The sequence below is a fragment of the Salvelinus sp. IW2-2015 genome, unplaced genomic scaffold, assembly GCF_002910315.2.
Source record: "Salvelinus sp. IW2-2015 unplaced genomic scaffold, ASM291031v2 Un_scaffold16477, whole genome shotgun sequence".
Taxonomy (NCBI): domain Eukaryota; kingdom Metazoa; phylum Chordata; class Actinopteri; order Salmoniformes; family Salmonidae; genus Salvelinus; species Salvelinus sp. IW2-2015.
The window spans coordinates 427,222-443,214 of NW_019957605.1; the positions used below are offsets into that span (position 1 = coordinate 427,222).

General features: G+C 44.7%; 2 protein-coding genes and 1 pseudogene across 8 annotated transcripts; 1 reads left to right on the forward strand and 2 right to left on the reverse strand.

Annotated features, from left to right (window-relative positions):
- Window positions 1-185: 185 nt before the first annotated feature.
- LOC112080764 (protein disulfide isomerase CRELD1-like) lies at window positions 186-7,059 on the forward strand (annotated as a pseudogene).
- A 2,130-nt stretch (window positions 7,060-9,189) lies between these two features.
- LOC112080769 (uncharacterized) lies at window positions 9,190-12,449 on the reverse strand. Its single transcript, XM_024146679.2, has 6 exons — window positions 11,960-12,449; window positions 11,688-11,821; window positions 11,471-11,598; window positions 11,270-11,329; window positions 10,984-11,173; window positions 9,190-10,262 (listed from the first exon to the last, which is right to left on the reverse strand). Exons 1-6 carry the CDS (start codon window positions 11,967-11,969, stop codon window positions 10,152-10,154), a joined length of 633 nt encoding a protein of 210 aa, XP_024002447.1. The 5' UTR covers window positions 11,970-12,449; the 3' UTR covers window positions 9,190-10,151.
- A 98-nt stretch (window positions 12,450-12,547) lies between these two features.
- On the reverse strand, window positions 12,548-15,928 carry LOC112080770 (methyl-CpG-binding domain protein 4). Of its 7 annotated transcripts, none has more exons than XM_024146681.2 (8): window positions 15,685-15,918; window positions 14,953-15,446; window positions 13,949-14,787; window positions 13,701-13,760; window positions 13,461-13,595; window positions 13,210-13,359; window positions 12,922-13,025; window positions 12,548-12,774 (listed from the first exon to the last, which is right to left on the reverse strand). In XM_024146681.2, the coding sequence occupies exons 2-8, from the start codon at window positions 15,138-15,140 to the stop codon at window positions 12,700-12,702; spliced, it is 1,551 nt and encodes a 516-aa protein (XP_024002449.1). In that variant the 5' UTR covers window positions 15,141-15,446; window positions 15,685-15,918; the 3' UTR covers window positions 12,548-12,699. The 7 variants fall into 7 exon arrangements, with proteins under 7 accessions (XP_024002449.1, XP_024002448.1, XP_024002451.1 ...); XM_024146680.2 differs by having other exon boundaries at window positions 14,953-15,450; XM_024146683.2 differs by having other exon boundaries at window positions 14,953-15,460.
- Window positions 15,929-15,993: the final 65 nt, after the last annotated feature.

Consider the following 15,993-nt stretch of genomic DNA (forward strand, 5'->3'; position numbering starts at 1 on the left):
GTCGTGTATTTGTAAAAAAAAAAGTGTTAAATTTGCATTGATTCTAAATAACCATGAGTGATTTTTMTGTCTGCTAAATAGTCTCAGGACAAACGATCCGTTAATGTCGTTTAGGATCAAGGCACGCCCTCKTTGGTACTCGGCGAGTAATGATTGGTTTAAGACTGAGGTCCKAGTGGGATTGGGCGGTATCCTGCCAGCTGCATCTCAACCAAAAAAGAGGCAGTAAAAAGCTACTAGAACCCCTGCATCAGCACCGGTCGGGAAACTACCGTAGATAATACGGTGGCTGGTCAATGAATGGCATGGTTGAAGAACTAAACCGGTGAACGACCGTGTAATTGCATTACTGTGCTGAGGACGCTCCCAGTCTATTGCCTGCAAACTGCTGGTAGGATTCAGCGCAGCATCATTCTTTAGAAGCAGAAAATCTTTGTTGAAGCTAGGTGGCTAACATTAGCTATCCAGCTAGCTAAAAACTCCTTTAAAAAAGTGCATTAGTTAGCAGCTAGCTAGTTAGCATAGTACATTTTCTGTCCTGCAATGTACAGTAGGCAGCATCTCATATTACTTGCACTGATCTGATGGGATTGAGGGTTATCGGATGTGACTGCGAACGGGACCTTGGCTAACGTTAACTAGCTAGAATGATGATGATCCTCTGGACCACAGCCTAGATGGTTCAGTCAGGACAACAACGTTAGTGAGCTCCGTACCTAGCTAAGAATMTAACTAGCTAGCTATGTTTTTGCTAAGCAGCAGAAGCGATGTAAAATAATCATCATTAATTAGGCTTATCCTTAACAGGATCCAACTGGATTTGGCAATACATAGCTATGATTAGAGATCACTAAAAACGTATAACTCATCCTCCTTTATTTTCACACACTATTTAATCCTGCTGCCCGTCATTGTACACAGCAGTTCTCAAAGTATGATAAATGACTAGGTTGATTGAAAGACACAGTAACAAATCGTGACATAACCACTGTGATGAAGAAATATCGGACTGTGTATCAGTAGTTAGGGTCAACTACTTTGTACTGAATCTCCTCTGTCCTCCGTGGCTGAGTGGTAGGTAGTCCAAGCCATGTTGTGGTTGTGGCCCCTGCTCCCTGCCCTGGTGCTCTTTTCTGTGTTGTCTGTGGTTCGAGTACAGACTGCACCATGCCAGACCTGCCGCAAGCTCACTGACAGCTTCATCAAGGTACAAGTTGTCTGTCTGTATGTCTCTCTCTTCCTGTACTCCCTCTTTGTTAGTTTGTCGGTCATATTGTGCGTTTTTGTATCTGTTGGTATCTCTGTTTTGCTTATTACTCATGTCTCTGTCAGTAGCTGCTATTTTACTCTCCTTGCTGTTCTGTTCTTTTCTTCACCTGATGGTCTTTGTTTTTTTGTTTTTTTTCCCAGGGACTGGATAAAACATCCAATAAGAATTTTGGGGGTGGCAACACTGCTTGGGAGGAGGAAAATCTGGCTAAATATGCTCGCAGGTACTATGCCTATGTCTCTAGAATCTCTACGAATAAGCAGTCTTTAGGACCTACAGTCTAACATCTGTGTTTATGCAGAGGCAAGTCCACAAGGCCTACTAATCTCTGACAAGCCTTAGCATGTAGTTGAAGGGACAATYCACCATTATTGTCGCTATAAAGGCTTGAGTTTGATGCCTCTGACCTGAATCTGTTGTCCTTCTGATTTAAGCCAAGGCAGACAAGACAAGAGCTTAGTACCCCCTATGATCTTACACAGTATGATAGCCTCTCAAAATTGTGTGTGTGTGTGATACTCCTTGASTGCATAATGGAGGATATGAGGGTCTAGTATTTGTTTTATCTGTGCTATGTTCGCTAGTGAAGTGTACTATATTACTCACTCTTCCCCTCCCATCCTCATTCTCAGTGAAACCAGGTTGCTGGAGATAGTYGAGGCAGCGTGTGAGAAATCTGACTTTGACTGTAACAAACTGCTGGAGCAGATAGAGGACCAAGTGGAGACATGGTGGTTCCACCGGTATGTATGCCACAGCGTGTCTGTTTGTATCTGACTGTAAATGCGTTAAATGCAATACCAGTCAAAAGTCTGGACACACTTAATCATTCAATGGTTTTTCTTTATTTTTACTATTATATCTACACTGTAGAATAATAGTGAAGACATCAACTATGCAAATCTGTCATCAAGGTAAAGGGTGGCTACTTTGAAGAATCTAAATTTTGATTTGTTTAACACTTTTTTTGGTTACTTCATAGTTTTTAATGTCTTCACTATTATTCTACAATGTAGAAAATAGTAAAAATTATGAGAAACCCTTGAATGAGTGAGTGTGTCCAAACTTTTGACTCTGTCTCTTATACACATCTAGATGTGTATAAGAGACAGGTATATACACTCCCCTCCATATGCATTTGGACAGTGAAGGAACATTTTTATTTGGCTCTGTACTCCATTTTTTTTTTTTGAGAGCATTTTCATATCTGTTTTAGAAATCAAAGCACTTMATGTATCTAGTCCCCACATTTGGACAAATTCACTTACGGCGTATTAAAGTAGTTAAAAGTTTAGGATTGGGTCCCATATTCCTTTGCYCTCAATGACTATATRAAGCTTGTTGGATGGAGTTGCAGTTTGTTTCYGATTATATTTAGCCTAATAGGAACTGAATGGTGAACAATASATCTATTGTGTCATTTTGGAGTCACTTTTATTGTAAATAAGAATGTATTTTTRATTTTTTWAACTTCTAKATTCATGTGGATGCTACCATGYTTATGGATAATTATAAATGATGAGTGAGAAAGTTAGATGCTCAAAGATCATACCCCCTCAAAATGCAAACCTTCCGTTATTGGTAATAGTGAGAAGTTAGCATGTTTCTCACTCATCATTATTCKGGATTTTTCTTGGTCTTGGCATTATCAGGATTAGTTTAGAAGTGTTCAGAAACATCTTATTTACTCAGAAAGAAATTACTGCAGTTATTTACCATTCAGTTCCTATTGGGCAAAACAACCCATAAATGCAGTCCGACAAATTGTGTATCGCAAACTTGATGTAGTCATTGCGTGCCAGGAATATGGGACCAAATACTAAACTTTTTGACTACTTTAAGGGAATTTGTCCAAATACGTCTGACTAATATACAAAGTGCTATCATTCAAATGGTGAAACAGATACGTATTAAAATACCCTCAAGTAAAGGTTGACATCTGTAATGTCGTCTCATGAAACATTGATCTCAAATCAAAATGCTGGAGTATAGTAAATTTTAAATTGTGGCTTCACTGTCCAAAATATCTATGGAGGAGAGTGTATACAGTGCCGTGAAATGTTTTGCAAAGACCTCAAACGGCGTTCCATACTTTCTACTTTTGAATGCAAAAGAGTGGGCCAAAATCCCCACAGCGATCTGAGAGACTGGTCGACGCTACATGAAGCATTTGGTTGCAGTTGTAACGGATGTGAAATGGCTAGCTAGTAGCGGGTACGCGCTACTAGCGTTTCAATCAGTTACGTCACTTGCTCTGAGACTTAAGTAGGGTTTCCCCTTGCTCTGCAAGTGCCCGCGGCTTTTGTGGAGCGATGGGTAACGACGCTTCGTGGGTGACTGTTTGTTGATGTGTGCAGAAGGGTCCCTGGTTCGCGCCCGTGTCGGGGCGAGGGGACGTACTAAAGTTATACTGTTACATTGGTGCCGTGACCGGATCACTGGTTGCTGCGGAAAAAGGAGGAGGTTGAAAGGGGGGTGAGTGTAACGGATGTGAAATGGCTAGCTAGTTAGCGGGTACGCGCTAGTAGCGTTTCAATCAGTTACGTCACTTGCTCTGAGACACTTAAGTAGGGTTTCCCCTTGTCTGCAAGGGCCGTGGCCTTTTGTGGAGCGATGGTAACGATGCTTCGTGGGCGACCGTTGTTGATGTGTGCAGAAGGTCCTGGTTCGCGCCCGTGTCGGGGCGAGGGACGGTGTAAAGTTATACTGTTACATTGATGCTGTTGACCCGGATCACTGGTTGCTGCGGAAAAGGAGGAAGGTTTGAAAGGGGGGTGAGTGTAACGGATGTGAAATGGCTAGCTAGTTTAGCGGGTACGCGCTACTAGCATTTTCAATCAGTTACGTCACTTGCTCTGAGACTTAAGTAGGGTTGCCCCTTGCTCTGAAGGGCCGTGGAGCGATGGGTAAACGACGCTCGTGGGTGACTGTTGTTGATGTGTGCAGAGGGTCCCTGGTTCCGCGCCCGTGTCGGGGCGAGGGGGACGTACTAAAGTTATACTGTTACACAGTCATTGCAGCTAAAGGTAGCAAAACCAGTTATTGCGTGTAAGTGGGCAATTACTATTTCACAACAGGGGAATTGGGTGTTGCATAACTTTGTTAATTAAATAAAGAAAATAAGTATAACTTTTTTTGTTGTGTTATTTGTAAACTCAGGTTCCCTTTATCTAATATTAGGTTTTGGTTGAAGATTTGATAACATTATCAAAAATATGCAAAAATCAGATACTTTTTCACAGCACTATAACTGTTCTGTGTGAATGTACGTACACACTCTAAGCAGTATGTTATTTGTGTGTGTGTGCTTGTCCTTCCTCTCATCACTGGTCTTGTCACTGTCTCTCTCTGTGTGCGTAGGCAGCAAGAGGCCCAGACCTATTTGAGTGGTTGTGTATAGAGGAGCTCCGCCTGCTGTCCCCCGGGACGTTTTGGACCAAGAACTGCAAAGGTACTGAGAGAAAAACACACACACACACACACACACACACACACACACACACACACACAACACACACACACACACACACACACACACACCACACACACCCAACACACACACACCACACAACACACACACACACCACACACACACACACACAACACACACACACACACACACACACACACACACACAACACACACACAACACCCATAACACACAACACCACCACAACACAACCAACAACAACAACACAAACACACACACACACACACACACACAACACACACACACACACCAACACACACACACACGAGCGAGAGGAGACAGAGTCACTGTATTAACCATGTGTGTTGTTGTTGTGCTGCAGAGTGTCTGTCTGGTCCTGGAGGGGTGTGTGGTGGTCTGGGCCGCTGTGAGGGAGAGGGCACGCGTCTGGGAGATGGAGAGTGCGTGTGTGACCCGGGGTACTTCGGTCAGCTGTGTCAGAGCTGTGCAGACGGCTATTACAGAGAGAAGAGCTCCAATCACAGCACACCAGCCTGCGCAGGTACCCATTCAGAGACAGTTTGCCTGTCTGATCATCAACCAGACAGCCTGGCTTCTATATTATCAAGCAATCTCATGTAGAATGCTCACAAACCAATCATTTCTCCTCCGTGTGATGTCTGTAGCATGCTACCGCTCTTGTAAAAAGTGCTCGGGGCCAGAGAACTACAAATGTCTGGAATGCAAACCTGGGTGGCTCTTCCATGACAACAAGTGTGTTGGTGAGTATTTGGCTTTTGRMTGTGTTTTRGTTGAAGCGTAATGTCGTCCGTTGGTTTTTGTACTGTGCCTGTGTTTAACTCCTGCTGTGTGTGTTGTTTCCAGACASTGACGAGTGTGGCACAGAGCTGGCTCGATGTTCCTCCAACACCTATTGCCACAACACAGATGGATCGTACGAGTGCAGAGGTACTGTTGGCTCTTCCTCTACTATCTGGTAGTAACAGAGTAATGACTAATCCTGTTTGTTGTTGGTAGACCTGTGTGCTGACCCAGTTGACCCAGTCCTCTCTTCTCTGTGCCAGGCTGTGACCAGGCATGTGTGGGCTGTATGGGCAGTGGTCCAGCCCGCTGTAAGAAATGTGCTCGGGGATACAAGCTCAGAGGWGCCAAATGTCTCGGTGAGGGAACCCAGCTGGGTCTTCYTTTACTGTCTGTCTGTGTGGCTCCCTTTACTATATGATTCGACTCAGGGGCGCAACGTTCACTGGGGACGGGGTGGACATGTCCCCCCACATTCTGAAATTGAATTTTTGTCCCCCCCAGTTTTATCATTGGAATGTGATACAAAACGAGGCAACGGAGTGCTTTAGGAACATGCGGACGCCTCCGAGTGGTCGGGTAGGCTGTTTATCCGACTGAATAAAACAATTATGTCCCCCCCCCCCACTTCTAAAACCAAAGTTGCGTCCCTGATTCAGCCAATCAGATTAACCTTTTGTTAAAGCAGGCTGACTTTCTCACCTACTTTATTATATTATACATTTGTCATGGGGGTCACTCTGTCCAGCTTTTCTTTCTCTCCCTCCCAGATGTGGATGAGTGTAGTGAGCGGGCGATAGCATGTCCAGGGCTGAATGAGGCGTGTTTCAATGACGAGGGGTCCTTCCGCTGTGAATGTGCTGACGGCTTCATTCGTAGAGACAGCATCTGTGTGGAGAACCAGCCGCTGAGTAAGTGACACACGCATACACAAACACGTGATAGTTATGTCTGCATGACCTCCACCCCACAGCATCACAAACATGGTATTTCTCTCTTCCTCGCGATCGCTCCARCAGGTGGTCCAGAGAAGGGTCTGTTTGATGACATGACTGARGACGAGGTCCTGGTCCTGCAGCAGATGTTCTTTGGCGTGGTCATCTGTGCCCTAGCAACGCTCGCCGCCAAGGGCGACATGGTCTTTACCGCCATCTTCATCGGGGGCGTGGCCGCCATGGCCGGATACTGGCTGTCAGAGAAGGGCGACCGCATGCTGGACGGCTTCCTAAAGGGACGCTAGCKTATCAGGAGCTAGGGATACAGGAAAGAGGAAGGAACTCTTGAATGCAAGCCAATGAGGGCGACAWAGACTGAGGGGTGGGACGGCTACAGGAATGCTAGCCAATCAGGGATGTACTATACTACTTTGGGGGTGTTGGCTTGGGATGATTGTGGGTCTTCTGGATTGTGAACCTTTAAGATGATYGAGGGAGATGAATAAGAGACCTTGGAGCTTAGTCAAATTAGAGAGCTCAATGGAGGAATGAATACAGAAGACCGGGTACTACTTGATCCAAGAACACTGAAAAGACACTAAGGACACTGGACTGTCTTTCTGCACTGATAAGGGAGACCAAAACACAAGCCTCTTGCCTCAACTCATGGGGTAGAAAAGCGAGGGAGTGCAGGTCGGATAAGACCACTACTGATTGTTACCAAGTTATTATGCATTTGTATCTTCTACTGGGAAAAATATTGCTCCGAAATGATGTCTGTCCATTTCCACGCATCCCAACCCAAACTTCTTAGCTACCCCTCTTACCTCATCAGTATTCTACTGTTCCATCATTTCACCTTATACTGAGGAACAGAGGTGTTTCCCTGGTAATGGAAGGTGCTTTGGGATGGTCAGTGGGGTGTTGAAGCACTAAAGACTGCTGCTATAGTGGACATGGGAAATGTTTAGGAAAGGACAGATGTGTCCTGTTGCACCAGTGAAATTATGTCCAACGTTATAACACTATTTATAATCGCGTCCCTATTATGACTGTGTGTTTTTGCACAAACTTATTCTTACTGTATGAATGCATGAGAAAGGTGATTACTGTATGTATTTATTATCCTGATAGGCATGAAAGACTGAGCTTTATAGAGCTGCTTGTTTCCCCCTTAAACTGTTCAACCAGGATACAAGGATCATCACTTCTGTTCACCACCCCAAACCCTACTGCCTGAGCAGTGTGCATGAGATATCAAGAGTAAAAGGCAGCAGTCCTAGTGAAGATGTCACCCATTTTTGTTTGCAATAATTATTTCTGAACATCTTTTTTTCAAAAACCTTTTTGAGATCTGTTTGTATTGTGTGAATCAGCACCAGGTAAAATGGGGTACTGTACAGTCTGGCCAAAAGTTTTGAGAATGACACCAATATTCATTTTCAGTCTGCTGCCTCAGTTTATATGATGGCAATTTGCATATACTCCAGAATGTTATGAAGAGTGATCAGATGAATTGCAATTAATTGCAAAGTCCCTCTTTGCCATGCAAATGAAGCTGAATCCCCCAAAAACATTTCCACTGAATTTCAGCCTGCCACAAAAGGACCAGCTGACATCATGTCAGTGATTCTCTCATTAACACAGGTGTGAGTGTTGATGAGGACAAGGCTGAGATCACTCTGCATGCTGATTGAGTTCGAATAACAGACTGGAAGCTTCAAAAGGAGGGTGGTGCTTGGAATCATTGTTCTTCCTCTGTCAACCATGGTTACCTACAAGGAAACACATGCCGTCATCATTGCTTTGGCACAAAAAGGGCTTTCACAGGCAAGGATATTGCTGCCAGTAAGATAGCACCTAAATCAACCATTTATTCGGATCATAAGAACTTCAAGGAGAGCGGTTCAGTTGTTGTGAAGAAGGGCGCTCAAGAAAGTCCTCAGCAAGAAGGGACCGGCTCCTAAAGTTGATTCAGCTGCGGGATCTTGCTCAGGAATGGCAGCAGGCAGGTGTGAGTGCATCTGCACGCACAGTGAGGCGAAGACTTTGGAGGATGGCCTGGTGTCAAGAAGGGCAGCAAAGAAGCACTTCTCTCCAGGAAAAACATCAGGGACAGACTGATATTCTGCAAAAGGTACAGGGATTGGACTGCTGAGGACTGGGGTAAAAGTCATTTTCTCTGATGAATCCCCTTTCCGATTGTTTGGGGCATCGGAAAAAACTTGTCCAAAGAAGACAAGGTGAGCGCTACATCAGTCCTGTGTCATGCCTGCAGTAAAGTATCCTGAGACCATTCATGTGTGGGGTTGCTTCTCAGCCAAGGGAGTGGGCTCACTCAATTTTCCCTAAGAACACAGCATAGATAAGAATGGTACCAAACATCCATCCGAGAGCAACTTCTCCACAACCATCCATGAACAGTTTGGGTGACGAACAATGCCTTTTCCAGCATGATGAGCACCTTGTCATAAGGAAAAAGTGATAACTAAGTGGCTCGGGGAACAAAACATATATATTTGGGTCCATGGACAGGAAACTCCCCAGACCTTAATCCCATTGAGAACTTGTGGTCAATCCTCAAGAGGCGGGTGGACAAACAAAAAACCACAAACTCCAAGCATTGATTTGCAAGAAATGGGCTGCCATCAGTCAGGATGTGTGCCCATAAATTAATTGACAGCAACCAGGGGTGGATTGCATAAGGGGGAGAGGGGGAAAGGGGTCGAAAAAGAAGGGTCAACACTGCAAATATTGACTCTTTGCATCAACTTCATGTCATTGTCAATAAAAGCCTTTGACACTTATGAAATGCTTGTAATTGTACTTCAGTATTCCATAGTAACATCTGACAAAAATATCTAAAGACACTGAAGCAGCAAACTTTGTCAAAATTAATATTTGTCATTCTCAAAACTTTTGGCCACAACTGTATAATGCACAAGTGTATTTTATCAGAACTGTCAACATTTGCATCCACTCAATAATCCCAACACGTTGTTCCACCCTCATCCTGAGTACCTACTAAAGCTAGTGCGCTTAGAATAAAACATTTATTCAAATGATATTTTTTCCATTTTCAATAATCAAAAAAAAAATGTAAAATTGTTAATCATGTCCTTAGGTTCCAGAACCAGTATGTGTGTTTATGTTAGGCCTAAGATTCCCAGCTGCACTTACTTGCATTGACTATTATAAAAAAAAAAAAAAAAAAATTCTGCCAGAGTGCTATTTTCTTTACCATATCCTTTCACCATTTTTATTTGACATGTTGAAATGAACTAAAAGCAATTTTAATTTGAACTACTGCTGCTCATTGCTGAAGACCTTACTAAAACACTGCTGTTGCATYTAGACGATAGATGAAAGCCATTCAAGGAAACAGACCGCTGCGCCACTCAGGAGCTACTACCTAAGGCACTGCATCTCAGTGCTAGAGGCGTCACTACAGACCCTGGTTCGATTCCAGCCAGTATCACAACCGGCCGTGATTGGGAGTCCCATAGGGTGGCGCACAATTGGCCCAGCGTCGTTAGGGTTTGGCCGGGGTAGGCCGTCATTGTAAATAAGAATTTGTTCGTAACTGACTTGCCTAATTAAATAACCCTAACCCTAAAAATAGTGAAGTCCCCTATAAAGCTAGCTATGGAAAAAGAGAAAACGTGTGAACATTTGTGAGCAGAGGTGTGTGCTTCTATTTCAGTGTGCCGCTCCAATTAATGGGGTTGTGGCGTAGCAGTTCTCTCTCCATCAGGGCCTCCTGAGAGCGAATCAGTGCCCTGTCCCTCCAGCTCTGCTCCATCAGCTACACCACACACAAAAGAGAAGAGTACGAGTTTTAAAAAAATATCACATTAGGACGAAGTCAGTGGAGGCTGCTGAGGGGAGGACAGCACGTAATAATGGCCGGAACAGAGCAAATGAAATGCCATCAAACACAAGGAAACCATGTGTTCGATACCATTCCGCTCCAGCCATTAGTACGTAGTGTGTGTGTGTTACAGGGTTCCCCAACTGGCGGCCCGCAGGTTTTATTTGGCCCCCCAAGTTGTCTGAAAAAATATATATATTAATAAACTTTTTAAAAACGTTTTATTGTTGGACAGACTGTAAAAACACCAGGAAATCAGCTCCAAGTGATTTTAATTTAAGAAATCTGTTCAAGTATTCCCACACATAAGAGACATGTGGATCGTATACAAATATAAGCAAGGTTTGAAATAATTGTTTTAGTCAAACATCTGTTTGGGCTTCTTGCAGTCAATATGCAGTCTACAAATGATTTGAAATTATGTTTATATTTTACATTTTAATTGACACTTATCCAGAGCGACTTACATGAGCAATTAGGGTTAAGTGCCTTGCTGAAGGGCACATTTACAGATTTTTCACTTAGTCGGCTCTGGGATTCAAACCAGTGACCTTTGAATTACAGGCCCAACATTCTTAACCGCTAGGCTACCTGCCGACCCTGCCTGTTCCGCCCCCCCCGACCATCCACTAGTTGATGATCCCTGGTGTATTACCTTCTTGTTCTCATCTCTGTAGTGMCTCAACGCTCTGCTGTGCTGGATCCTCTGCTGTTTCTCATTGGACAGAGCCAAGCGATCCACTTCCTGTAAAAACTCAGCCTCCTCTGCCTTACTGGTCAACTTCAGCATCAGCCCCGCCCTCTTCTCCTCCATCTGCCTCTTCAGATGCTGACGTACCTCCGATCTGGAAAATCGAGAGATTTATAAACAATATGACAGAAGCCAGAATCTCACCTAGATATGGGAGGGAAATGAATAATTCAGACGAGGATGCTTTTACCTGTACTCRTCTCTTTCAGTGCAGGATCCGTAGAATGGCTTCCGCCACACCTGGTGATACCTAACAAAGCCCCAGAGAAAAAAGATTCATTGGCAGAAATGTGACATTTTCATATTATCGGTATTATGTAGTTTTCTCCAAAGTTTCACAAAACGCAGGAACAGACTGGCATCAGGGTTTATGTTTTACTCCTGGAYTCACCTATAGTGCTCCTTTCTCTGCATAACCAGTGCCCTCTGGTGGTTGTGGTGATGCACAGCAGGGGTCTCCAGGCTGACAGTCCGTCTATGGGCCAGAGGAGGYTGGAGAGGGTCCAGTCTGGGGACAAACTGCCGACCAGATAGGAAGTTCACACAAAGGCAGGCAAAAATATTTATAAAACACTTGAATTTGCTTTATCCTAAGAGTCAATGCACACCTGGCTGACTGGCAGTGCTGCCGAGGCAGGCGAGATAATGGGCAATGTCAGGGGAGTGACCATAAGGCAGCGACTTTGGCGGACAGGTGTGGATCGAGGAATAGACAGAGTTGTGGAATTCAAGCGAATAGCAGCTGTGGTAATGAAAAGAAGAATGCACAGTATAAACACTGAACGGGTTTCAATAATCAAACACGCACAGTTCAAACTGATAGAAAACCATTCATTTAAAACCATTTAAAACGTCAAAGCTGTTTTCAAAGTTTTCTTACGAAGTTTCATTCCGTTAGACAGGGCTGTGCCTTGTGTTTCCCCAGCAGTGGAGTCCGGTCCTCGTGCATTGAAAAACTTCTAAAGAGTCCGTCTTAACTTTTACACTAAGCTCTCTTCTCACTACTGTCACTGCCAAAACAGTAAAGTTATTTTTCATAACAGTAAAGTTGAATTAATTACATGCAAACTACTTCCTTTTCAAATATTTACTTGAATGACTATGAAGACTTGGTTTCAAATAGAACTAGTACAAACAAATGCACTCACCTGGGTCTGGCAACGGTTGCCTTGGGAATCAGGTTACTCGTGTGCAGACAGAGAATAAAGCTGGAGCCTAGCGTAGCTAAATGCACTGGTGCTCTCCTAAAGAAATGTATTAGCATGTGAAATAGGGCTGGGCGAGCTATTGGGCGAGCTATTGTCAGAGCACGGCTACACAGCTAGACAGATGGGAGACGATTCAATACACGCAAGAAAGGGAACACCAATCTCCACTGGACAAAGGGGACACGGTTCATCTGTTGCTTTTCCAGAGGCACAACATCAAAGTCCAATTCAATGCAAATGAGTCATTAGGCTTTTGAAAACATGATAAAACAATTTATTTAATACAATCATGTTGAGTAACAATTGTTGTCCAAGAGAGATACCAATATGTCAGGTTATAAGCCTAATGATTTAAGAACTAGAACATTCTTCCACTGATAAAACATGTTGTGACATTGCAGGTCGTCATGGTTCAGATTCCCAACCTCTCGTGGTTCTCCCACAGCCAAGCATGGTACTTGTTCAGCATGTGGTCCTGGGGTTCAACCTAGGTAAATACACACACACACACAAGGGCAATATCTCTAGTTGACTTTATCTGGATCTATTATTTAAATGTTGGTGTAACAACAGTTGTCATTTTTGCTAATACACTATAAACTATATGTAACCATGGGGTCTGTGACTCACTCACCTGTCTCCACTCCTCTACACAGAAGATCCTGTAGGAGTCATTGCCGTACTTCCCAATCCCATGCAGCTCTATAGGGTAGCGCCACTGCTTGGTCAGGTATTCATCTGCATAACACACCCATTATTTCTCCGGTGCTGGCCAAAAACAAACACACCTCTAACACTTGGGAGGATAGGACAACCCAGTCGTCACCCTCGAATTCAACTAAAACTAAAAGCTCACTTTCTAGGAGGGAAACCAGTGGATCATCTCTTGGATCCACAGGTGGAGACGGGAACAGTGACTCACCAGAGAACCTGATGATGATTTTGGCTCGCAGTTCATACAGGCCCAAASACCTCAGCAGCACAGACAGGGGCTTCCACTCTGCCCCCCTGGTCTCCTCCGCTGATGGGTAAAGCTTAAAGAACTGCCACAACACCGGGATGGCCATTTTACCTGAAAAGGAAGACAGAACAGAGACTGTGTGAGATAATTCCAATGTTTTAATTGTAGAGGTGTGTGTTTGAGCCTTGCGTGTATGCGTTTGTGTGTCTCACCGCTGGTTTTGTTGAGGAACACGGTGGCTACCAGGAGTTTCCAGGGGTCGTGGAAAAGGGTCTCCTGCACCAGGTGGAAGGGGGAGCGAGGAGGGGTCCACTTCCTTAAGYCTTTCCTCCTGGGGGGGCTCAGACCTGTGTGTGGACATAAGCGGTTTCGGACAWAAATAAATATTTGACTTATATTTTTCTCCAAGAATGGCAAATTCTGTTGAGTTCTACCATTTATGAAATGATTACCATCTCTCATTGACTTCCGGCTGAAATAAGGACTGGTCTTCCGTTTCTCTCCTAACAGTTCTGGGCAGAACAGGAACAACAGGCACCACTACACACATTAAACATGTTATTCTCTTGGGTCAGTACACTGAAACCATGGAGGTCCAAGAAGATGATTACGTTCTTCTCTATCTAGGCATCACAGTCAATGCACATTATGCATCATAACTCAGATAGCACAATGCACAGTAGAGAAAATTGATACATACTGCTCTGGGAATCTTTCAGTGGTGTACAGCGCCCTCCAGTGGTCTGGGGAGATGGCAGCTCTTCGTCATGCACCTCTGCCTCTATATCCTCCACTCCCTCAGTCTCCCCCACTCCCACACCCTCAGACTCAGCCTTCCCCTCGCTCTCAGAAGCAGACTGCACCCTAAGGACTGGGACGAGTAACAGTGACACAGGAAGCTGTTCTTCTCGACCAATGAGAGCATCTTGTAGATCAGTGGGCGGGGCCAGCCTGAGCAGCTTTTCTCTCAGCAGCCCCGGCCTTCTCTGGGGGCTCTTCTCCGGTATGACATCGTCAACTACCGCCACGGCCGTCGGACGCCTCTCAGTCTCATCATCCTCACCCCTTCTCACAGAGGCTTGTATGTTTGTCTCTTTGATGTCTTCATTTGTGTCTGATGGGTGGCCCGTTTCTGTGCCTCTCCCAGCTGCCCGTCGGTGATTCCCCCTTYCCAAGGGAGGCATGCCAGGCCTCTGATGAGATGATATCGTTCTCTTGTCTCTGGGTCTGGTCCTCTGCTTGCAGGATTTTGCGGAAGAGGCTATTTTTGTGTTATTCGGAGGCCGGCTTAATATTCTACCCTCTTCCATYTTCTCCTCTGTGTTCTGCCTGTCTTCTTTGATATTGGCCTCTGAGGTATGACGTGTGTGTTCCTGATGAACTTTCCTCTGTCTCTCCTGGCTTGGCAGCGGAGTCACAGCTACACTGCCACTCTTGGCTTTGGGGAAGTCAAAGTCGTCTATCTGTAGATYCCCTCCTGCATCGTTGAGAAGGAAGGCTTGAAGAGACGCCCTGGACCGGAACCTCTGTCCCTGGGGACTACAGAGGCAGGCATATCAGTTACTTCATGTAGAATCATTGATCGTAGGATATCTGCAATGCACTTAGSCCCTAGCCCTGACAGTAAGACACACACACTTCAGGGATGTTTACATGCAATGAGAGAATGAGAGTAACTAGTGAAGAAGCGAAAATCAGAATCACCTTGTTATATAGATGTCCAGTTTGCCTGCAGTCTTCCCACTTTTCCTCTGCCTCACCACTCTCACCCAGCCCAGCGGCATACCAGAAGGCTGGCACGACTCCTCATCCTCCTGTCCGGTCCGCTGTCTCTTGACTGCATTGGGATCAGCCTCTTTGGTAACTATCATATCTGAACCTGGAACAGCCATAGTGTCTGTGTCCGGATTTGGATTAAACTGTGTGTCAGTGATGGGGATCTCTGTGTTGAGGTTGTTGTTTTCGAGCCTGGTTGTGACTMTGTTGTTGTCAGTAGGGGAAGCACMGGTTGTATKAACAGTAGGCTCCGTTTTTAGCCTGATACATATGACAATCCAGTGAAAGCATATTGTCCACACTCGGGAGCGTAGAGGATGTCTGTCTCAGACAGGCGTCACAAGCTGGGTTTCATGAGGCTGAGATCTTGCTCCGGTCCTCTTAGCTGCTAACATCTTCTTAAGACCGCTGGAGCTCTATACCTTGCTGCCACAAACTAAAAGATGGATCAGAATAGTGAACTCACCCTGTCTATCATATCTTATTTAAAAAAAAAAAAATCAGAACAAAATCTTATTTATATTGAAGAGCATGGTTTATATTGAAGAGCAAATAGGTGACTATTAGCTAGCTAGCTCCTAGTTAGCTAGCTAAGTAGCTCAACAATTGCAGATTGGTTTACCTTCTTGATAGTCGATTCAWCTGTGCTTCTTTACATACCTCGTGATCACGTGCTGTTCTGGATGAATGGTTCATCTCTGTTGGCATTTTACTTGAAGATCGAGTTCAATGAAATTGTCGCAGACAATAACATCAACATCTTTGGATAAATTGTATTTGCCGCTGGGGTGTGAAGTGTGTGAACTAGCTTGTGAGCGATTCCGCTTGACTCACACATGCCATGCGCAGAACGCAGCACAAGAGACAAGACAGGAAACAGAACGGAGTCTGCGCACAAGCGAACAGATGCTGTAAACAGTCCTCCACGACCGCAACCTGTTGAACATCAACTGCGCGAACGGAGAGGAA